The sequence below is a fragment of the Felis catus genome, chromosome D2, assembly GCF_018350175.1.
Source record: "Felis catus isolate Fca126 chromosome D2, F.catus_Fca126_mat1.0, whole genome shotgun sequence".
Lineage (NCBI taxonomy): Eukaryota > Metazoa > Chordata > Mammalia > Carnivora > Felidae > Felis > Felis catus.
Window position 1 is genome coordinate 52,285,162 of NC_058378.1, and position 25,383 is coordinate 52,310,544.

Consider the following 25,383-nt stretch of genomic DNA (forward strand, 5'->3'; position numbering starts at 1 on the left):
ACGCTTAACCGACTGCGCCACCCAGGCGCCCCTATACAGCTTTTTAAACAAATACCATAATGTATATAAAGTCTAAAGCCCCACCTTTTGATTCACAGTGAGAATGTAATTGGTAGCTTGGCAATAATGTTAGGTAATAATGTTTCTAGAAGCTATTAGATGTCAAAACACAATTGTAGCAAGCACCTCATTCTCTAATTTTCCTGACTGATCTAGCCTTTTCCCCAATTCTTCTCTTCTGTCTCCACATGTTAAAGGTTCATAGTTGGGTTTTGTCTTCATTAGTGTTTAATTACATTTTTGCAATTTACTCTTTATCTGGCATCCTAAAACACAACCCAGACTTATTTCTGTTTGTGAAATATCTGAAATGTTCTAGAATATATTCTTTGTACTGTTGAAGGTGTTATGTATATTTTTAAAAAATGTCCACATCATATATTTTTAAGTAAGCTTTATGCCCAGTGTGGGGTTTGAACTCAAAACCCTGAGATCAAGAGTTGCATGCTCTGCCAACTGAGCCAGGCAGGTGCACCTTTATCATAGATTTTTAAAGCAGTGTTCTCATTTGTGCTATTTAATTGTTATTTAACAGTCCAGTTTGTTACAGAAACCTTAGAAATGTATTAATTTTATTTTTTAATATCTATACTTTTAGGTTTAACAATGATCCATCCATAGATGTTCTTTTACTTACAACTCATGTTGGTGGCCTAGGGCTTAACTTAACTGGCGCTGACACGGTAGTATTTGTGGAGCACGACTGGAATCCTATGCGTGATCTACAAGCCATGGACCGGGCCCATCGCATTGGGCAGGTAAAAAGTCATCACTTGACCAGTGTTCACTTCTGCACTGGAAAAAATAACCCATCCCAAAAAAGACAGGGAGCCTTGGTTTAAGTTCCTTCTCTGATGCTGAGTGTTGTGACCTTAGGCAAGTCACCTAATACTGTGCCACCACTTCCTCATGCATTAAATAAGGTACTTGTGCTGAGGAAACCTTGGATACTGTCCATTCCTAATATTCTCTGCAAAATGGTAAGATTTGAAACTCATTAAGCCAGGTAAAGAAAGAAAACCCAACCCTAATTAGATACAAGTACTTAGTTACGGTATGCAAGCCCCCTGACTTGGTGAACCTCAAAGTTTATCAGTTTATTTGTGCTGCAGCTGCTTAACTTCTTTTTTCATTCAGAAACGTGTGGTTAACGTATACCGATTGATAACCAGAGGAACGTTGGAAGAGAAAATAATGGGTTTGCAAAAATTTAAGATGAACATCGCGAATACTGTGATTAGCCAGGAGAATTCTAGTTTGCAGAGTATGGGGACAGATCAACTTCTTGATCTGTTTACTCTTGATAAGGTAAAGAACTTCTACAAACTTATACAATTTGCTTTATCTTTAAGGTGTTCACAAACTTCTGGGACTGCCTGGTGAATGTATTAGAGTGAGTGGCAAAAGGCATTCACTTTAGTATTAAGTAGGCAACCCTTTGAGGGGATTTTTGATGTCCAGATAAAATTCTTCAGGATACTAAGGGATGTTTGAAGTTTGGACTTCCTGATGGCCATCTTTAGTGTTTTGCCTCAAGGTTTTTTTTAGCCCTTTCCTGCTAAAAGACAACTATCACTGGAGTCAGCTAGACCTGGGTCTGTGTTTTTTGCCCTGCCTCCGATTAACTAGTGACCTTAGGCAAATTAACTTCTTCCCTCAGAGACATCTTTGCTCTTGGGAGGATAAAAATGTCTGTATCACTGCATGGTTGTGAAGGGAAAATGAAATGGTATATGTAAGCACTTAGAAAGGGTACCTAGTAGAGATTCTCAGAAATCATAGATAGCCATTATTGTTACTGTGGATGATGGAACTAATACATTGGATAACAATCCATAATCAAAGGATGCAGCAGCCAGAAGTATTATTCAGTCTAATAATGTAGAACTTAATAGGATTGGATTTAAAGTCCTGCATAGGTTCAGGAAGTCAAATGTACACACAGTATAAATTATGGTGAGAAGTGGCCTTATATAATCAAACTAGCTTTAATAACAGAATTGTAATGTTCAAATATGAAAGAAAGTAGTTCCATTACAGCTCACACTTAGAATATTATGTCTGGTGCTAGGTGCTACATTTTAAACAGTAATTAAGTCCTCAAGAGATAGCCAGATGGAGGCAGGTTCTTCAGTCATGTCATATAAGTAAGGTTGAACAAGATATGTATAACCTAGAAAAGAGAAGGCTCAAAGAAACCTAGATTGCTATTTTTTTTTTAACGTTTGCTTATTTTTGAGAGAGTTGGAGGGGGTCAGAGAGAAAGGGAGACAGAGGATCCAAAGCAGTCTCTGCACTATCAATGCAGGGCTCGAACTCACCAACAGTGAGATTATGACCTGAGCCCAAGTCAGACAGTTAACCGACTGAGTCCCCGGGTGCCCCTGGATTGCTATTTTCAAATAGTTTTTATTCTGTTTGAAAGAATATTCTTATGGGTGACTTTCAGCAAGCAGAACTGTGCTTAGCGGATGTTCTAGGGAAGCAAAAGCTATTACCATAAAGGATCCTATTGTGACATTTGGCAAAATTTGAACATGGACTATATCACATAGGTGTTAAGTTCCCTTAATTTGATCATTGTACTTTGGTTATGTCAGAGAACATCCTTATTCTTAAAAATACAGGTTGATTTTGGGGCACCTGGGTGGCTCAGTTGGATAAGTATCTGACTTTGGCTCAGGTCATGATCTTGCAGTTCTTGAGTTTGAGCCCCATGTCAGGCTCTGCTGACAGCTCAGAGTCTGGAGCCAGCTTCAGATTCTGTGTCTCCCTCTCTCTCTCAAAAATAAACATACATTAAAAAAAAAAAAAAAAAAAAAAGAATACAGGCTAAATCCTATCTAGGGATAAAAAGGCATAATATCCACAACTTAAATGCTGATAATTTATATATTTAATATATACATATACAATTAATGAGGTCTTTGGAATGTTGTTATAATTCTTCTATGATCTTGAAATTCTTCCTAAATAAAAAGCTTAAAATAAAATTGTTAGGAGATCATGAAGTTGCACATTGCTTGAAGTGTTTAATGAATGAGTGCAATGTTAGGAACTATAATTTCTGAAGTTAATAATCTTTCACTTTATCTGTCTGCCAATTTTTTTTAAGGATGGCAAAGCAGAAAAGGCCGACACCTCTACTTCTGGAAAAGCAAGTATGAAATCAGTCCTTGAAAACCTGAGTGATCTTTGGGATCAAGAGCAATATGATTCAGAGTACAGCCTGGAAAATTTTATGCATTCTCTCAAGTAACTATCAAATATTGTAAATGCAATTGCTGCTAGTTCAGTTACATTTCTGCTGATATTCAGCAAATTTCAAAGTTTATGGTGAACTTTTAGCTCAATGTGTAAATAGATCTGAAGAATATTCAGCATAACGCTGGTTCTTGTTTCACTGGGGGGAACAAGTTATTCTCAAATATTTGCACTGTATTAAATTTAAATGTTAATGTGAAATGGTTTAAATTTTACGTGCTGAATAGCTGCAGAGCAGAGGAACCAAACCAGGTTTACATGTGCTACCATGAGGTGTTCTTACTGGGAACGAGCCTCCTGTCTTTACATAGTCCCTTTGTGCAGGATAATATCCATGAGTACTTTAGTGTTCATGTACATTTTTTCTTTTAAATAGAACTTGTTTTTATAAATGATTAAAAATAGGGCTTTTTTTTTTGTATAAAAGCCTTAATGAGCCATAATTTTAAGAATAATGACTACAATATTGGTCACTCTTGGAACATGAAAATCTTAGACAATGAATTGAACCTGGCCCTTGGTGGAAACCTTTATATATTTAATGCAGATGCATAGTGTTTTTCAAATCTTTAACATCATTTTGTCAACTTTTAAAATATATCAACTACTCTAAATACAGGTAATGGTCTATTTAAGGCTATCATAACATCCTGTTAAGAGGGTGTGTTTTAATTTATCTAATGGCTAGGATATAGCCCGATTCAGAGAACATATGTACTCAATAGGTTTCAATCATATATATATATATATATAATATATTTTTTGTAACTATGAACATATACAGTTTTCCAGAAGTAGATTTTACACTGTTTAGAATTCCAAACCTATGGTGAAAAGACTGTTTATTGTAGTAATGCATGACTGAAGCATAAAAGGGAGAAATAAATCCTTTATATACACAAACATACATAAATACACATATCTATAGGCACAGATGTACCTATCCTGCATCCTACAAGGTGCTTGGTATTGGCACTAAAATCATGTAGATATAATGGGCAGCAATAATTGGGCATGAAGCTGATTAGTGTTAGAAAAGTGAGCCTCAATGGTGAGGGTGGGTATATGTGTATAGATATGCATGTATGTGTATGTATATAATTTTATAAATTTCACACATAATACATGCCTGTGTGCATATATATGTATGGGATATATTTGTATATACATGTACAGGTAATAAACATCCCCAAGGTTTGTGGCTGGCCATACACATAGGCATCGGTTTATAAACCATCAGACCTCAGCTGTAAAATAACAACTTTTTTGTTTAAAATCATTAAAGTTATACTGTTCTGCAGCATTTAGACATGGACATTTGTCACATTTCAGTAGCTTTGACAACCATACTATAACATTAAATCTAGCATTCCATGGAGAATAAAAAATAAGATTGAAACTGTAAAATATATGCACTGTGTGTTATTTGTAGGAAAATATCACTAGAAGAAGAAAAAGAAATTACTAGTTCACATATAAAAGTTTTAAAAATCTCAACACTTTCCTTACTGAATGGTTATTTCTCCATTGTTTAGGATTTAAATTCAGATTGTAGAAGAGCAAGAGGAAACGCTTATCTAGAACATCCATTGTACCTAGCACTGGGTAGCTTGAACAAGTCTACCTGAGTTTAATTTTTTTTATTATTTGCCGTTTCCATAAGCCAGCTATTTAACATAGCTCATAGTAACTGATGTTTTCTAAGACTACATAGGCAGCAATATATAGACAGGAAGGGGCACACCATAAAAGTTAAAGGTCTTTTTCCAGTTTGAAAGGTCAGATAGGCTGGAAGTTAGAATTATATTTTGTTTTGTTTTGGTCACTTTCATCTGAGTTTTTTTAAGTTTATTTGAGAGAGCAAGGTGTGAGTGGAAGAGGGGCAGAGAGAGAGAGAGAGAGGATCCCAAGGAGGCTCCACGCTGTCAGTGCAGAGCCCAATGCAGGGCTCCATCTCGGGAACCGTGAGATCATGACCCAAGCCAAGATCAAGAGTCAGATGATTAACCGACTAAGCCACCCAGGTACCCCAAGAGTAAAATGTTTCTAGAAGCCCAGGCAGGAAAATGATAAATGATTGTCTCTCAGTGGAAAAAGAAGGGTCGGAGGCCAGAGGAAGACTTAGTGTGACTATAACATTAAAAAAATAACCATTTGAATTAAAATTAAATCATACATTCCAGCTTTCCAAATAAAAACACAAACAGGTAAGAAGTGTTTTCAATCAAGTGATCCATTTACAGTCACAGTACTATAGCTGAAGAGTAATGGATACATAGGGAAAACTGAACGGAGTAGTGAGTGATTAAAGATTTTTACAGCTGTTAATTTTGTGGAGTTATAAGGATGTGGTAGTTAACATTTTTTAAAAAGTGTGCATGTGGGAACAAAAGCATAAAAGAATGTTGATAATATTTTAAGCTGAGTAATGGGTTCGTGGATAGCCATTGTACTAGTTCCCTTTTTGTGTGTCTATTTTTAACTTGAAATTTTCGATAATTATCAGTCATCAGTTTTTCCTTTATGAAAAGCTTACATTTTTAGCACTAAAGAAACATTAAAATTTGGGGTTCTGGATATAATTTTTGTTTACGTATCCACAAAAATTTCTCCAAAAATTATTCTAGTCTTTCAACAAGAGCCTATAATGTAACAAGAGTGAAAGTCTCTGATGTTGAGACTGAATGAACCAGTAAAGTATAGCCTTATTCCTTCTGGATTGTCATATAAGCTTATTCAAAAGTAAACACTTCTAATAACACACCACATATATATATATAAAGTTTTATAAAATATTCTAAAAAGTGAAGCTGTTTGAGAACACAACCACTTAGAGGCAAAAGTGGTGTAACTATAAGAGTGTAATAGAAATTATAGAAAAGCAGCTACTGTTCCATTACATATCGGTTACAGATATTTAATCCTAATTGTATATGTCCTAATTAAGGATAGACCTCAATTTCCTAGAATACACACTGGCATTGGTGTAATCTAAAGTGAAATTGATTGCAGGAACATCTGTTATCAAGTGCCCAAGCACTCCATGTCAATCTATAAAGCAAAAAGTTGAGTTCTGCCAGTTAATACAAAATGTTTGCTATTCACACAAATCAGTGTTAGTCCTCATCTCTAAGATGACAAAAATTGCCTCCTACTTCAAGAAAGACTTCCTATAGAAATTAAAACCACAATAAGATACCACCTCACACCAGTCAGAATGACTAACATTAACAACTCCGGCAACAACAGATGCTGGAGAGGACGCGGAGAAAGAGGATCTCTTTTGCATTGTTGGTGGGAATGCAAGCTGGTGCAGCCACTCTGGAAAACAGTATGCAGGTTCCTCAAAAAACTAAAAATACAACTACCCTACAACCCAGCAATTGTACTACTGGGTATTTATCCAAGGGATACAGGTATGCTGTTTCGAAGGGGCACATGCACCCCCATGTTTATAGCAGCACTATCAACAATAGCCAGAGTATGGAAAGAGCCCAAATGTCCTCTGATGGATGAATGGATAAAGAAGATGTGGGGTGTGTGTGTGTGTGTATGTGTATATATACACATTGCCATTCGCAACTCCGTGGATGGAACTAGAGGGTATTATGCTAAGTGAAATTAGCCAGAGAAAGACAAATGTCATATGACTTCACACATATGAGGAATTTAAGATACAAAACAGATGAACATAAGGGAAGGGAAGCAAAAATAAAAACAAGGAGGGGGACAAACAGAAGAGAGTCTTAAATACAGAGAATAAACTGAGGGTTGCTGGTGACAGCTCAGAGCCTGGAGCCTGCTTCAAATTCTGTGCCTCCCTCCCTCCCTCTCTCCCTCCCCCCACTCATACTGTCTCTCAAAAATGCAGATTTTTTAAAATACTAAAAAAAAAAATGTAATGAGATCCTCAGACTGAAGAGTTTGAGAATTACTGCTATGTGGCATATCTAAAGTTAAGAAATGTAAAATTCTGGAAACAATTTCAATTAAGGCCAATTAAAATTTATGGGCACCTAAGTGGCTCACTTTGTTGAGCATCCAACTTTGGCTCATAATCTCATGGTTTGTGGGTTCAAGCTCCACGATGGGCTCTGTGCTGGCAGTGTGGAGCCTGCTTTGGATTCTCTGTCTCTCCATCTGGCTGCCCCTTCCCCACTCATGCTTTCAAAAAAATAAGCCTGAAAAAAAATTTTAATCATTCCATGCACGAGAGAGGAGCAGAGAGGGGACACAGGATCCAAAGCGGCCTCTGTGCTGATAGTATAGAGCCCAACATGGGGCTCAAACTCAGGAACCATGAGACCATGACCTGAGCCAAAGTCGAATGCTTAAATGACTGGCCACCCAGGTGCTCCCCCACCCCCAATTTTTTTTTTTGAGACTAATCTTGGGGCACCTGGGTGGCTCAGTTGGTTAGGTGTCTGACTTCAGCTCAGGTCATGATCTCGTGGTCCGTGGGTTCAAGCCCCATGTTGGGCTCTGTGCTGACAGCTTGGAGCCTAGAGCTTGCTTCAAGTTCTGTGTCTCCCTCTCTCTCTGACCCTTCCCAGCTCATGCTCTGGCTCTCCAAAGGAAAAAAAAAAAATGACTAATCTTAACAACCATAAAATAATAATGATTAATATAAAAAGGGCAAATTTGAAAAAGATCCAATAAATGAAAAATAGTAACTGCGGCACCTGGATGGCTCAGTCAGAAGCACATATGACTCTTGACTTCAGGGTTGAGAGTTCGAACCCCACGTTGGGTGTAGAGATTACTTAATATTTTGTTTTTAGTGTTTATTTTTGAGAGAGAGCATGAGCGGGGCAGAGAGGGAGACACAGAATCCAAAGCAGGGTTCAGGCTCCAAGGTGTCAGCACAGAGCCTGATGCAGGGCTCAGACTCATGAACTGTAAGATCATGACCTGAGCTGAAGTCGAACACTTAACTGACTGAGCCACCCAGGCACCCCAAAATCAAATCTTTAAAAATTTTTTTGATAGTTTTCAAAGCAGATATGACACAACTGGAGAGAGACTGAACTGGGAGATTGATCGTACAAAATCACATACAATGCGATACTGAAATGAATAGAAAATATGAAAAAGCATCCTGGGAGATGGAATGAAAGCATCTAAAACACACTTAATAGGTCTAGAAGGAAAGGGACATTATGAGAAACAAGTCACCTTTGACCTATGTCTGTTTCTTGCACTAATGGATTGATGCATCTAATCCATCAGCAAGTTTTACCATTTCTAGCTCTAAGATCTATTCCAAATCTGTTCACCTTTCTCTACTACTACTCCTGTGGTTCCCATCATTTTGACTCTTGAATGACTGTATTTTAACTAGTCTTCCCAGCTTGCCAAATTCTCCAGCAGCTTCTTGACCACTCAGACTGTGAACTCCTTATCACAGTCTACCAGCCTTATAGGTTCTGGCCCCTACCCATCTCTTTCTCTAGTTGTATCCCACCATCTTTTACCCCAGTCCAGTAAATCTGTCCTTCTGCCTGTACCTCAACATAAAACCCAATTTGTTTCCATCTCGATTTGGTTCTTGCACAGCAGTGTTGTAATGGGAAGATCTAGAAGACTAAAAAGGGAGGAAATTTGGGAGAGAACAAGAGTAGGAAATCAAGAATTGTCTTTTGATCATTAAATTTGAGATTTATTATGTATCAAAGTAGAGATGTTGAGTAAGCAGGTAATTATAGGAGTCTAGAGCTCAAAAGAAAGGTCAAGACTAGAAACAAATTTGGAAGATAATATTTGAAGGTATGAGGAGGTTATTTATGTAATGAAATACTATACAGCACTGAAAAATCAATGTGTAAGAAAACATGGATAAGTCTCCAAGAGAGTGATAAAATGTGTAGTTTGAATCCATTTATATAAAGACTCAAAACAGGCAAAAACTAAACACTGTTTGGGGAAATACAAATCACCTATATGGTTATCTCACATTTGAAAAACAGAAAATTTGAGGTGCCTGTGTGGCTCAGTCGGGTCATGATCTCACTGTTCATGAGTTCGAGGCCTGTGTCAGGCTCTGGGTTGATGGCATGGAGCCTGCTTGGGATTCTCTTTTGCTCTCAAACTTTATTTTAAAATAGAAAATTAAATGGCAGTCATCTGCACATCATTTGTTATTTTCTACTCTGTACCATACACAATGGGAGAAGCTCAAAGACCATTGAGGAGGGAGGATACCAAAGTCAGCAGCCAGTATAGGCACATTAATTTCAGAAAACATAGCCTTTGGGGGGCACCAGGGTGGCTCAGTCAGTTAATCCACCAACTGATTTTGGCTCAGGTCATGATCTCACAGTTAATGAGTTTGAGCCCCACATCAGGCCCTGCACTGATGGCAAAGAGTCTGCTTCAGATTCTCTCTCTTTCCCTCTCTCTCTCTCCCACCCCCTTGCTTGTGCTGTCTCACTCAAAATAAATAAAAATTTTTTTTGTTAAAAAAAAGGTAGCCTTCAAAGCAAATGATATTATTTGCAATAAAGGAGTAGCTCATAACGATGAGATTCAGCTAACCTGATAGAACAACTCCAAACTGATAACCTCAAAATCCATAATGCAAAAACAGACAAAACTAAAAAAAATATGGACAACTCCAAGGTCACAGTAGGATTTTAACACCCTCCTTCAGTAGAGCAAGCAGATTTAATACAATTAACAAACGTGACTTGATTGACACATACAGAAAGGTATCTACCCAACAATGGCAGAATACATTGTTTGGAAGCTTATGAGGAACATTTACCAAACTGACCATATGCTGAACCATAATGCAAGTCCTGGTCAGTTTCAAGAAATCACACATTGTATCTACTTCCTCCACGAGAGTGGCATAAAGATAGATCAAAGATATACTAGTGCAATGAGGCCATAAAAGGAAAGCATACAGATTAGAAACTAAAACTATTTACAATCATCATCTATTAATAAAATTCCAGAGAATCTAAAAACAAACAAAAACTACTAGAAGTAAAAGACTTTACCAAGTTCACAGGATACAAGGTCAATATACAAAAATTTATATGCTAGCCATATAAAATTAAAAATTGTAAACAGATTTTATATAATAGCACCAAAACCCATAAAATAGATCTGTCTTAAAAAATTTGTAAAAAAAATAATCTGTGTGCTGAAAACTACAAAATGCTGATAAAAAAAAACAAAAACAAAAAGACCTTGAAAACTGGAGAGATATACCATTTACATGGATTGAAAACTCAATATTGTTGAGGATATTTTGTAGATATTTGCAGGATATTTTGTAGAAATCAATAAACAGATTTTAAAATTCTATGGAAAGGCAAAAGAACCAGAGTAATAAAAAACTATAAAAAGAACAGTTGAACACTTACATTGCCAGATTTTAAAGCTTATTATAAATGTGTAGTAATCAAGAGAGTGTAGTATTGGCATTAAAGATAGATCAATGGAACAGAATTGATTGCCTAGAAATATACTCACACTTTATACAGTCAATTGATTTTCTACAAATGTGCCAAGGCAATTCAATGGAGAAAGATCCATCTTTTCAAAAAGTGGATATCCCTATGCTTAAAAAAAGAAGACCCAACAACCCCATACATACCTTATATCTTATGAAAAATTTAATTCAAAATTGATCATGTACATGGATAAACCAAAAACTATAATTCTTAAGAGGAAACATCAGAAAATTTCTCTGATGTTGCATTGGGCAACAGATTTTATAGATATGATACCAAAACCATGACTCATTGAAGAAAAAATTGTAAATTACACTTTTTAAAAAAATCAAGAACTTCCACTATTTGAAAAACACTTCAGAAAGAAGAGGCAAAGAGAAAATATTTCCAAATCACACCCTATAAAAGGCTTATATCTTGAATGTATCAAGAATATATAATGAGCTCCCCAAACTCAGTAAGCAACCCAAGTTTTTGCTGTTTTTAGTTTTTTTTTTTGTTTGTCTTGAGCATGAGTGGCGGTGGGGTAGAGAGAGAGAGGGAGAGAATTTCAAGCAGGCTCCATGCTGCCAGCACAGAGCCCATCATGGAGGGCTCGAACTCACGAAACTGGGAGATCATGACCTGAGCTGAAACCAAGAGTCAAACGCTTAACCGACTGAGCCGCCCAGGCACCCCTGTTTTTGTTTTTTTTAAGTAATCCCTGCACCTAACTTAGGGCTTGAACTCATTATCCCAAAATCAAGAGTCACAGGCTCTAACAACTAAGCCAGCCAGGCACCCCTAAACAATCCAATTTAAAAACAAGCAAAGATTGGAACAGAACATCACCAAAGAAGATCTATGGATGGCAATAAGCACCTGAAAAGACAGGCGGCACCTTTTCCAGTAGTGTAGTGGTATGTGTCACCACCGTTACACACCTATGAGAATAGGTCAAAATTTTTAAAACTGACAATTCAAACTGTTGACAAAGAGGCAGAGCAGCTGGAACTCTTGTAAACTGCTGTTTGGCATGCAAAATGGTACAGCCACTTTGTAATACAGTTTGGCAGTTTCTTATAAAGTTAAGTGTACACTTATCAGATGACCCACCAATCCCATTCTCCAGAATTTACACAAGTGTAATAAAAACATGTTCACATAAAAACCTGTATACAAATGTTTATAGCAACATTATTCATAATAGGCAAACAATACAAACAACCCAAACATTTAACTGACAAACAGAAAACAAAATGTGGCATATCCATATAATGGACTATTTGGCCACAAAAATTAATGGAGTACTGATTCATGCTACAACATGCATGAACCTTGAAAACATTATGCTGCATCAAAGACATCACAGAAGACCACATATTATATGATTCTATTCATATGAAATCTGTAGAGATAGAAAACTAATGATTACTTAAGGTTAGGAGGGTGGTATAGGTGGGTGATAGGTAATTTGAGGTGATGAAAATGTCCTAAAACTGGCTGTAGTGATGGTTGCATTTATCTGAATATATAAAAAAAAATAGTGAATTATACACTTAAACAAGGGTGAACTGTATGGTATATGAATTATATCTCAATAATTATCTGTTGAACAAAAAAAGAGTTTCTAGGGAAATCCAAAGAGGAAAGACAAAAGGACACTAGAGGAAATTGAAGGCCCCAACATCCACACTACAGCAAACATTAGAACCTAACTCAGCCTAAAACATAAAATCTACACTAAAGGCCCACCAACAATACATCATGTCCAACTTTTAACAAAAAAAAATTACAAAACATGCTAAGGCAAGAAAGACACAACATGAAGAGACAAAGCAAACAACACTACCAAACTCATATGATGAAGATTTTGGAATCATCAGAAATTTAAAGTGACTATGATTAACGTGCCACCAGCTTTAATGGAACAAGTGAAAAACATACAAGAACAGATGAATAATACAAAACCAAGAAACTAAAACAAGAATTAAAAGGAAATGCTAAAACTCAAAGCACTAGCAGAAATGAAAATACCTTTGATGGGCTCATCAACAGACTTGACACTGAGTCAGTAAATGAAGATATGTCCATAGAAACTTCACAAACAGAAATGCAAAGAGAAAAAAAAGCAACACTCAAGAATCAAAGGACAATTACAAACAGTGTACCATATGCATAATGCGACGTCAGGAGAAGAGAGAGAAAGCAAAAGAAATATTTTAAGTAATAATGACTGAGAATGTTTTAAAATTGATGCCAGGAAGCAAACAACAGATCCAGGAAGCTCAGAGAACAGCAAGCAGAACAAATGCCAAAAAAATTTATACCTAAGCCTATCATATTTAAACTGCAGAAAGCCAAAGGCAAAAATTTTTGAAACAAGTCCAAGTGGGAAAACTCCTTACTTATACAGGAAAATGATAAAAATTCATCAGACTTTTCTTCACAAACCATGCAAGCAAGAAACGGGTGGAGTGAAATATGTAAAGTGGTGAAAGTAAATAAACCCCACCAACCTACAATTCTGTAACAAGCAAAATTAACCTTTAAAAGTGAAGGAGAGGGGCACTGGGGTGGCTCAGTCGGTTAAATGGCCGACTTGCTCAGGTCATGATTTTGCAGTTCGTGGGTTCGAGCCCTGTGTCAGGCTCTGTGCTGACAGCTCAGAGCCTGGAGACTGCTTCAGATTCTGTCTGTCTGTCTGTCTGTGTCTCTCTCTCTCTCTCTCTCTCTCTCTCTGTGCTCCTCCCCCACTTGTGCTCTGTCTCTGTCTCTCAAAAATTGAATAAACATTTAAAAAAAATTTTTTTAAGTGAAGGAGAAATAGGGACACCTAGGTGGCTCAGTTGATTTAGTGTCTGACCAGCTCAGGTCATCATCTCACCGTTGATGTGTCTGAGCTCTGCATTGGGCTCTGTGCTGACCGAGCCTGCTTCGGATCTTCTGTCTCCCTCTCTCTGCCCCCTCCCCAGCTTGTGCTCTTTCTCTCTCTCTCTCTCTCAAAAATAAACATTAAAATAAAAAGTGAAGGAGAAATAAAGATAAAAACTAGTTCTCAGACAAAAATTTAAATCTCTGTAAAGAAAGGAAGAACACGAGAAGGAATAAATAGAGGTAAAATAACACCTTTAACTTTTTGCGTGCTTAATCTAATAGAAAACTTTTCAAAATAATAGTAACAATACAAAAGCTAAGTCAAAGGGACACATGCACCCCTATGCTTATTGCAGCATTATTTACAATAGCCTAAGTATGGAAGGAGCCCAAGTGTCCCTCAATAGATGAATGGATAAAGAAGATATGATGTGTATACACACAATGAAATATTCAGCCATAAAAAAGGAAATATTGCCATCTGCAATGACACGGATGGACCTAGAGACTATAATGTTAAGTGAAATAAGTCAGTCAGAGAAAGACAAATACCGTATGATATCCCTCATATGTGGAATAAAAGAAACAACGAAAGGAGGAAAAAAAAAGAGAGGCAAACCAAGAAACAGACTTTTAACTATAGAGAACATAAGTAACATGAGTGACAGCCATGTAATAAGGGACAAGAGGAAGGAATTGGAAATACTCTCTTATAAGGTATGTGGCACTACTCGGGAAGCACAGTACAGTGTTATTTCAAAGTGGACTTAGAGTAGTGTGAATGTAAATTGCATAACTTAGGGCCACCAGTAAAAATTTTGTAAAATAAGTCAGACTGAAAGAAAATGGAATTTATAATTTGCTCAAAAGAATCCAGAGAAGGTAGAAAAGGAGTTTGGGAAATTTTTAAAGAAACAAAAAATGAAAACAGTGAATAAAAAACAGCTAAAATGTGGTAGATATTAATCCAACTGTACCAATAATCACTTTAAGTATAAATTATCTAAATACACCAAGGCAGAGACTGAGAGAATAGATTTAAAAAATAAGACCCAACTACATGTTATCTACAAGAAACCCACTTTATTGTTTATTTCTTTGTTTTCACAACCCACTTTAAATATAAAGATACAGATTAAAAGTAAAGGCATGGAATCACTTCATACCAACTAGGATGGCTACTATCAAAACAAACAAAATAACAAGTGTTGGGAAGAATGTGAAGAAATTGGAACCCTTGTGCACTGCTGGTGGGAATATAAAATGGTATCACCACCATGGAAAACAGTATGGTGTTTCCTCAAAAAAATTAGACATATAATTACAATATGATCTGGGAGTTCTATTTCTGAGTATCCAACAGAATTGAAAGCAGGACCTTGAAGAGATATTTGCCAAACCCATTTTCATAGCAGCATAATTCACAAAACCCAAGAGACAGAAGCAACCAAAGTACATCAATGGATGAATGGATAACAAAATGTGGTACAGACCAACAATGAAATATTACCTTTAAAAAGGAAGGAAATTCAGAGTTGCCCAGGTGGCTCAGTTGGCTAAGCATCCAACCAACTCTTTCCTGATTTCGGCTCAGTTCATAATCTGACAGTTCATGAGACCAAACCCCGTGTCAGGCTCTGTGCTGACATGCTCCACTTGACTGAGCCAGCCACGCACTCCTGAACAACACATTTTTAAATAACAGGGGTCAAAGAAAAAATCTCAAGAAAAATTAAAATCATATTTTGAATTAAATGAAAATACAACATCAATTTGTTGGATGCAATGAAAGCAGCACATAGAGGGAACTTAATAGCACTGAATGTGTACATTATAAATGAAGAAAGATTTAAAATCAAAACCTAAGCTTCCCCTTCAGTAAACTATAGACAGAAGAGTAATATAAGACTAGCACAAACAGAAAAATAAAAATTCGAGCAAAAATCAGTGACACTGAAAACAGGAAAATGAGAAAAAAGTCAATGAAGCCAAAAATGTTGGTTCTTTGAAAAGATCAATAAAATTGATAAACCTCTGTCTAGCTAGAAAAAAAGAAAGAAACGAAAGAAAAAAAATACTGAGAGGCAGTAGAGGCTACCACTACTGAGCCCATGGACATCAAAATGATAATAAAGGATTATAAACAATTCTATCCCCACAGATTTGATAATTTACATGAAACAGATAAATTCTTTGAAAGGTATAATCCACCAAAACTCAAAGAGAAAGATACTCTAAATAGATTCAAATATATTAAAGAAATTGACTCAATCAATAACTTTCCAAAACAGCAAGCACCAGACTCAGATGGTTTCACTAATGAATTCTACCAAACATTGAAAGAAAAAAAATGATACCAATTTTCTACAATGAAAATAAAAGTAGAGTGAACACATTCCAACTCATTCTGTGAGGAGAGCATTATGCTCATGACAAATCAGATAAAGATATTATAAAAAAACAAAACTACAGACCAGTATCTCTCACAGATGCAAAATGCAGATGCAAAAATCCTCAAAATATTAGCAAATCAAATCTAACAATGTATATATAGAATTATACACTATGACCAAGTGGGTGGGCTTTATTGCAGGCATAAAGGGCTGATTCAACATTCAAAACTCAACCCATAACCAGTAAAGAAATCGAATTGGTAATCAAAAATCTCCCAAAAAAACAAGAGTGCGGGGCCAGATGGCTTTCCAGGAGAATTCTACCAAACATTTAAGGAAGGAAGAGTTAACACCTATTCTCTTGAAGCTGTTCCAAAGAATAGAAATGGAAGGAAAACTTCCAAACTCTTTCTATGAAGCCACCATTACCTTGATTCCAAAACCAGAGACCCCACTAAAAAAGAGAACTATAGACCAATCTGCCTGATGAACATGGGTCAAAAAATCCTCAACAAGATATTAGCCAACTGGATCCAACAATACATTAAAAAAATTATTCACCACGACCAAGCGGGATTTATACCTGGGATGCAGAGCTGGTTCAATATCTGCAAAACAATCAGTGTGATTCATCACATCAATAAAAGAAAGGACAAGAACCATATGATCCTCTCAATAGATGCTGAGAAAACGTTCAAAAATCAATTAATACACAAAAATGCTGATTCACCCCAATGTTTATAGCAGCACTATCAACAATAGCCAAATTATGGAAAGAGCCCAAATGTCCATCAATGGATATGATGAATGGATAAAGAAGGTGTGGAATATATAAATACAATGGAATATTACTTGGCAATCAAAAAGAATAAAATCTTGCCATTTGCAACAATGTGGATGGAACTAGAGTGTATTATGCTAAGTGAAGTAAGTCAGTTAGAGAAACACAAATACATGATTTCATTCATATGTGGAATTTAAGAAACAAAACAATTGAACATAGAGGAAGGGAAGGAAAAATAAGATAAAAACAGAGGGGGAGGCCAATCATAAGAGACTCTCAAATAAAGAGAACTGAGGGCTGCTGGAGGGAGGTGAGTAGGTGGATGGGCTAAATGGGTGATGGGCATTAAGGAGGGCACTTGTTGGGATGAGCACTGGGTGTTATATGTAAGTGTTGAATCACTGGGTTCTGCTCCTGAAACCAATACTACACTGTATGTTAACTAGCTTGAATTTAAATAAGTAAATTTTTAAAAATCAATTAATAGAATCCATTACATCAACAGGCCAAAGAAGAAAAATCATATGACCAACAGATGTAGGAAAGCATTAGATAAAACCCCCATTCATTATAAAAACTAGCAAACCAGGACTAGACAGGAACTTCAACCTGATAAAGAACAACTACCAAAAACCTACAGCTAATATCATACTTAATGCCAATGATCTAGATGTTTTCTAAGCTTAGAAATAAGGAGGGTGGGGGAGGGGGGAAAGTGGGTGATAGGCATTGGGGAGGGCACCTGTTGGGATGAGCACTGGGGGCTGTATGGAAACCAGTTTGGCAATAAATTATATTTAATAATAAATAAATTAAAAAAAAATAAGGCAAGGATGTCTTTCCTCTCACCATTCACTCCTATTCAGTATTACACTGGAGGTCTAGCTAATACACTAAGAAAAGGACATAGAAGATATACAGATCGGAAGGAAGACAAACTCTTCATTTGTGGATGATATAGCGTTGTTTGTAGACAAGGAATCGACAAACCCTCTTGGAAGTGATTATAGCAAGGTTGCAGGATATAAGGCTAAAAAGTTCATTGCTCTTGTATCTACCAGTATTAGCACCTCCAAAGTGAAATGCTTAGTTATAAATCTAAAAAATATGTGCAAAATCTGCATGAGGAAAACTATAAAATTCTAATGAAATAATAAACAGATATGTCATATATTCATGAAAAAAGACTCAATATTGTTAAAATGTCAGTTCTTCCCAATCTGACCTATAGAGTCCATGCAATCCCAATCCCAGCAAGTTATTTTGTAGATATTAACAAACCAATTCTAAAGTTTCTATATGAAAGAAAAAAACTTAAAATAGCTAACAATACTAAAAAAGAACAAAATTGTGGGATTGATACTACCTGACTTTATGACAATAGAAAGCTACAGTAATCAAGACAGGGTGGTACTTGGGACACCTGGGTGGCTCAGTCGGTTCAGTGTCCAACTCTTGGTTTCAGCTCAGGTCATATCTCACCATTCGTGAGTTCGAACCCAACATCCAGCTCTGTGCCGTTAGTGCGGAACCTGCCTGGGATTCTCTCTCCTTCTCTCTCTGCCCCTTCCCTGCTTGTGTGCACTCTCTCACACATGCACTCTTTCTCAAAGTAAAGAAACATTAAAAAAAAAACAAGATGGGGTGGCACTGGCAAAAGAACAGACAAATCAACACAGCAAAATATAAAGCTCAGAAAGAGACTCTCACAAATACAGTCAACTGATCTTTAACAAAGGAACAAAGACCATACCATGGAGAGAAGACAGTTTTCTCAAAAAATAATGCTGCAATTGGACATCCACATGCAAAAGAAGTGAATCTAGACAGATACTTTACACCTTTTACAAAAATTAACTCAAAATACATCTTAGACCTAAATGTTAAATGCCAACCTATAATACTTCTGAGATAACAAAGAAAATCTAGATGACCTTGGGTTTGGTGGTGAGTTTTTAGATACAACATGAATAGCATGGTCCATGAGAGAAGAAAATGATTAAGTTGAACTTCATTAAACTTAAAAACTTCTGCCCTGCAAAAGACACTGGTTTTGTTTTTTTTTTTTTTTTAATGTTTATTTTGAGGAGCAGAGAGAGAGGGAGAGAGAGAGAGAGAACCCCAAGCAGGATCTGGCTGTCAGCACAGAACACAACGTGGGGCTCCATCTCATAAACTGTGAGATCAGGTCCTGACCCAAGATTGTGTCAGACACTTAACCGACTGAACCAGCCAGGCACCAAAACAAAAGACACTGTTAAAAGAAGGAGAAGACAAGCCACAGACTGGAAGAAGATATCTGCAAAATGCACAGAAGACCTGTATCCAAAATATACAAAGAACTCTTAAAACTCAACAATAAGAAAACAATCAACCCAATGTAAAATATGGGCAAAGATCTGAGCATACTTCTCCCAAAGATAATACAGATAACAAATAAGCATATTAAAAGATGTTCAACATCATACATCATTAGGGGATTGCAAATTAAAACAATCAGATGCCACTACACACCTATTAGAATAGCAAATCCCAAATACCAAAGACACCAAATGCTGACAAGATTGTGAAGGAACAGGAAGCCTCATTCATTGCTGGTAGGAATGCAAAATGATACCACCACTCTGAAAGACAGTTTGGCATCCTCTTACGAAGCTAAACATAGTCTTATCCTATGATCCAGCAATCATGCTCATAGGTGTTTACCCAGATGAGTTGAAGACTTATGTTCACCAAGAAAGCTGCACATAGATGTTTATAGCAGCATTATTCATAGTTGCCAAAAACAAGAAGCAATCAAGATGTCCTTCAGTTGGTGAGTGGGTAAACTGTGGTCAATCTAGACAATGGATAATTATTCAGCACTAAAAAAGTAATGAGCTCAAAGCCGTGAAAAGACATGGGAAAAATCTTAAACGCATACAGCTTAGTGAAATCAGCCAGTCTGAAAAGGCTACATACTATGTGATCCCAACTATATGACATTTTGCAAAAGGCTCACACTACAGAGACGGTATAAAGATCAGTTGTTGCCAGGGGTGGGGGTGGGGGTGGGGCAGGGATGAATAGCTGGAACACAAGGGATATTTAGGACAGTTAAACTATTCTGGATGATGCTATAATGATGGATACATGACAAGATGCATTCATCAAAAGCCACAGAAATGTACAATACAAAGAACGAACCCTAATGTAAACTATGGACTTCAATTAATTTGTCAAAATTGATCACTTACAACACACGTATGACACTAATGCAAGATTTTAATAGGGGAAACTTGGGAGGGGGTCTGAATGGGGTCCATGGGAACTCTGTCTTATTTGTTCAGTTTTCTGCGAACTTAAAATGGCTCTATAAAATGAATTTAAAAAATAGGCACATAACAAAAAAAAAAAAAAACACCAAAAAAATCCAATTAGAAAATGGGCAAAAACAGAGACATTTCACTGAAGAGGATGTAGAGATGGCAACGATCCAAATGCACATGAAGAGATGTCCAACATTCCTGGCCATCAGGGAAATGCACATTAAAAGCACAGTGAGGTGTTATTGCACACCCAACAGAATGGCCAGCCTAGAAAGGAGTGACAAAACCAAATGCTGGAGGGGAGACAAATTGGATCACTTACACATTTCGGTTGGTATGTAAAAAGGTACACCCACTCTAGAAAACAATTTGGTAGTTTCTTTAAAAAACTAAACATGATACTACCATATGACCTTGCAATTGCACACTTGGCGTTTATCCCAGGGAAACTGAAGACATATTCACACAAAAACCTGGACATGAATGTTCGTATCGCAGCTTCATTTGTAATGGCCCCAAGCTAGAGACAATCCAGAAGTTCTTCAACAAATGGTGAAACAATGTCTGTACATCCATACCATGGAATAGCACCTGGCAATCAAAAGGAAACAACTACTGATACAACAACCAAGATGAATCTCTAGAGAATTATGCTGATTGAAAAAAGCCAACCAGGTTATAAATTGTATGCTCCCATCTATATACCATTCTTGAAATGAGAAAGTCCTAGAACTGGAGAACAGGTGAGTCATTGCTTGGATTAAGGGGGGGGAGGTGGGAATGGGAGAAAAGTGGGTGCAACATGAGTGTTATTCCTTGTGGTGATGGAAATGCTCTTTGCATCAATGTCAATATTCTGAATGTAATATTTAATCTAGTTTTGCAAGATGTTAAGAGAAAACTGGGTAAAGAATACATGGGGTCTCGGTCATTTCTTACAACAGTATCTGAATCTATAGGTATTTCAAAATGAAGTTTTACTATAGATGCTGGAGAGGATGTGAAGAAACAGGAACCCTCTTGAACTGTTGGTGGGAATGCAAACTGGTGCAGCTACTCTGGAAAACAGTGTGGAGGTTCTTCAAAAAATTAAAAATAGATCTACCCTATGACCCAGCAATAGCACTCCTAGGAATTGACCCAAGGGATACAGAAGTGCTGAGGCATAGGGGCACTTGTACCCCAATGTTTATAGCAGCACTTTCAACAATAGCCAAATTATGGAAAGAGCCTAAATGTCCATCAATTGATGAATGGATAAAGAAATTGTGGTTTAGGGGTGCCTGGGTGGCTCAGTCGGTTAAGCGTCCGACTTCAGCTCAGGTCATGATCTCATAGTTAGTGGGTTCGAGCCCTGTGTCAGGCTCTGTGCTGACAGCTCAGAGCCTGGAGCCTGTTTTAGATTCTGTGTCTCCCTCTCTCTCTGCCCCTCCCCTGTTCACACTCTGTCTCAAAAATAAATAAACATTAAAAAAATTTTTTTAAAGAAATTGTGGTTTATATACACAATGGAATACTACATGGCAATGACAAAGAATGAAATATGGCCTTTTGTAGCAACGTGGATGGAACTGGAGAGTGTTATGCTAAGTGAAATAAGCCCTACAGAGAAAGACAGATACCATATGTTTTCAGTCTTATGTGGATGCTGAGAAACTTAACAGAAGACCATGGGGGAGGGGAAGGAAAAAAAAAAGTTAGAGAGGGAGGGAGCCAAACCATAAGAGACTCTTAAAAACTAAGAATAAATTGAGGGTTGATGGGGAGTGGTGGGGAGGGGAAAGTGGGTGATGGGCACTGAGGGGACACCTGTTGGGATGAGCACTGGGTGTTGTATGGAAACCAATTTGACAATAAATATCATATTAAAAAAACCAAAATGAAGTTTTAATGTTAAAAAAATATCAACCCAACTTAAAAAAATTAGACTATTTGGAAGTAGGGCCAACAGATCTTGAATGCTAAACTTTTTTTTTTTTAAGTTTATTTCTTTATTTTGAGAGCGAGAGAGAAAGAGAGAGGCAGGCCATGAGCAGGGAAGGGGCAGAGAGACCAGGAGAGAGAGAATCCCAAGCCGGCTCTGCACTGTAAGCCCAGAGCCCGATTTGGGGCTTGAACTTACGAACCGTGAGATCATGACCTGAGCCAAAATCAAGACTGGGGACACATAACCAACTGAGTCACCCAGGTGCCCCAAGACTTTTTTTTTTTTTTTTAATATTTATTTTTGAGGGCAGGGAGGGGCAGAGAGAGAGGGAGACACAGAATCTGAAGCAGGATCCAGGCTCTGAGCTGTCAGCACCAAGCCCAATGTGGGGTTTGAACCCAGGAACTGTGAGATCATGACCTGAGCCCAAGTTCGATGCTTAACCAATGGAGCCACCCAGGCGCCCCTCCAAACCTTTTCAACTAACCTATCCTCTCTTGGTCTCACTTGCTCATCCAATTCCTGTCAACAAGTTCTGTCCCAATCTACAGCCTTTGCTAAAACATTCACTCAGCCTCAGCCTGTCAACTTCGTGCCTTCCATTTCAGTTCTTGAGAGCTACTCTCTTCCAAACAAAGTTCTCATCAGGGGTGTTTTTGGCTTCTCTGAGCTCAACAAGCATCTCCCCGTGCGCCCCGCCCCTTTCATAGCACCTCTGCCTGGACTTGGCACAACAGATACTGTTTGTGACAGAGCACAAGATGGTTCTGTTATTTATATGGCTGCTCAGGCTTTGTCTCCCTGCCTGTGCACTCCTCTGACTACTCCTTTTTCTTTTTAATTTTTAAACATTTATTTATTATTTTTGAGAGTGGGGAGAGGCAGAGAGAGAGGGAGACACAGAAGCAGAAGCAGAAGCAGACTCTGGCTTTGAGCTGTCAGCACAGAGCCCGACATGGCGCTAGAAGTCACCAGCCATGAGATCATGACCTGAGCTCAAGTCGGAAGCTTAACTGGCTGAGCCACCCAGGCGCCCCGAACAAGACTTTGTAAAGTCACGCAACACAGGCACCGAGACAGTAACTGGCTTTCATGTGTGATGCTCAGCCGTCAGCTGCAGAGATCAGTGGGTGGAGTTTTTTTTTAACTTTATTTCTCTACCTCTTCCTGCAAATTGACTAAATAAAATTTTTAAAGAAGTCAATCCCCTCCCGGATGTTGGTAGGCTTAAAGAAGGGCAGAAAGGAGCCTGGAGGTGGGAAGAGGGTGATTGGGAACAGGGAAATTGAGGTCTGGGGGACTGGGAAAGCAGGCCAGTCCAGAGGGGCAACTGCTGGCAAAGACCACTGGAAATCTAATCTGATTATTCGGGAGTCTGAATAGTGGATTCTACGGAGGTTGCCTGTAAAGAATTCCAAGTTGCCCAAGCATCAGTTTTACCTTTTGCAGAACTGTTTTTAAAAAAATGCGCCGTTGAACAGAAAAATGCAGATTGGCAGTGCATAGGTCAATGAGTTCTCACAAACTAAAAGTCACCAGCACCCCAAAAGCTGCCTTCGTGCCCCCTTTCAGTAACTCCTGTGCCCATTTATATAAATGGGAGTCCTCTGTTATATACTTTTTGTGTCTGGCTTATTTTGATCAACATTCGGTTTGTGAGATCCTTCTGTGATGCTGTACAAACTTAAAGATCTTCATCCTCCTATTGCTCTAGAGCATTCCATTTGTGGATATGATGCAATCATCCATTCTAATGTTGCAGGCCATGTGGACAGCTTCCAGTTTGGGGCTATGTGAGCAATGCTAGGATCATTCCTGTACCTGTCTTTTGAGAACATGCTACATATTTCTGTTGGGCATAGGAGTGAAAAACCTGAGTCATAGGTTATACGCACATTTAGCTCCTGTAAAACAGTTTTCTCAAATGGCTGCACCACTTTACATTCCTACCAGGGCTTATCTAGAGCCTCCCTGACACGTAGTATTTTCATTTTTATTCATTCGTATGGGTATTGATTGGAACGGTACTGTTTGTTTTTTTTTTTTAATGTTTATTTACTTTTGAGAAAGATAGAGACAGAATGCGAGTAGGTAAGGGACAGAGAGAGAGGGAGACACAGATCTGAAGCAGGATCCAGGCTCTGAGCTGTCAGAACAGAGCCGGACGCGGGGCTAGAACTCATGACCTCTGAGATCATGACCTGAGCCGAAGTCTGACGCTCAACCAACTGAGCCACCCAGGCGCCCCCAGTAGTGTTTTTTTTAATGTTTAATATTTTTGAGACAGCATGAGCAGGGGAGGGGCAGCGAGAGAGGGGGGACAGAGGATCCCAAGTGGGCTCTGTGCTGACAGTGGGGCTCGAACTCATAAATCGTGAGATCATGACCTGAGCCGAAGTTGGACATTCAGCTGAGCCACCCAGTCCCCCCAAACTGTGGTGGTTTTTTTTTTTTTTTTTTTGAAAATATTTTCAATGTTCATTTATTTTTGAGAGAGAGAGAGCGTGAGCAGGGGAGGGGCAGAAAAAGAGGGAGACACAGAATCTGAAGCAGATTCCAGGCTCTGAGATGTTAGCATAGCTGTTAGCACATGGGGCTTGAACCCACGAACTGCAAGATCATGACCGGAGCTTAAGTCAGACACCCAAGTGACTGAGTCACCCAGGCACCCCTGTGTTTTGGTTTTCATAAGTGATGAAACTGAGCAAAAGGGCCGTAGTGTTTGAAAGGGGAGGCCTAGCACCCAAAACGACTCCTCGCCTTAGGGATCCAAACTGCCTTGGGAGTTTTTCTTCGATTTAGGAAGAGTCTCATTGGTTTAGGCCTGCACTGAAGGTGAGAAGTTGGAATGTTTCCAATATACTTAACAATTCAGCTGGAACTTTTTTTTTTTTAAGAGAGCGAGAGGCGAGCTCATGTGTGGGAGGAAGGACAGAGAGGGAAAGAGGGAAAGAGGGAAAGAGGGAAAGAGGGAAAGAGAGAGAGAGAGAGAGAGAGGGAGAGAGAGAGAGAGAGAGGGAGAGAGAGAGAGAGAGAGAGAGAGAGAGAGAGAGAGAGTCTGAAGCAGGCTTTGCACTGTTAGCATGGAGCTGGACTCTGGGCTTGATCCCATGACCCTTGGATTATGATCTGAACCAAAAGGAAGAGTCGGACGCTCAACCGACTGAGCCACCCAGGTGCCCCTCATTACTGAGGGATACTATTGACACGGCGCATTAGTTTCAGGCGTGCAATGGTCACCATATTGGTTAGTTACCCTCCGTCACCTTACCGGGTCCATCCAACATTACTGACTATATTCCCCATGGTGTGTGTGACATCCTTATGACTT

At 38.2% G+C, this 25,383-nt stretch overlaps 1 protein-coding gene across 2 annotated transcripts in view; it reads left to right on the forward strand.

The window, feature by feature from the left end:
• The window catches only part of BTAF1 (B-TFIID TATA-box binding protein associated factor 1), a 122,425-nt gene extending 117,694 nt beyond the window's left edge, over positions 1–4,731 (forward strand). For both annotated transcript variants that reach the window (XM_011287417.4, XM_019813536.3), the window contains 3 exons: positions 659–818; positions 1,198–1,368; positions 3,176–4,731. In XM_011287417.4, coding sequence (XP_011285719.1) covers positions 659–818; positions 1,198–1,368; positions 3,176–3,319 — 475 coding nt within the window. In that variant the 3' untranslated portion in view covers positions 3,320–4,731. The remainder of the gene's footprint in view (positions 1–658; positions 819–1,197; positions 1,369–3,175) is intronic.
• Positions 4,732–25,383: the final 20,652 nt, after the last annotated feature.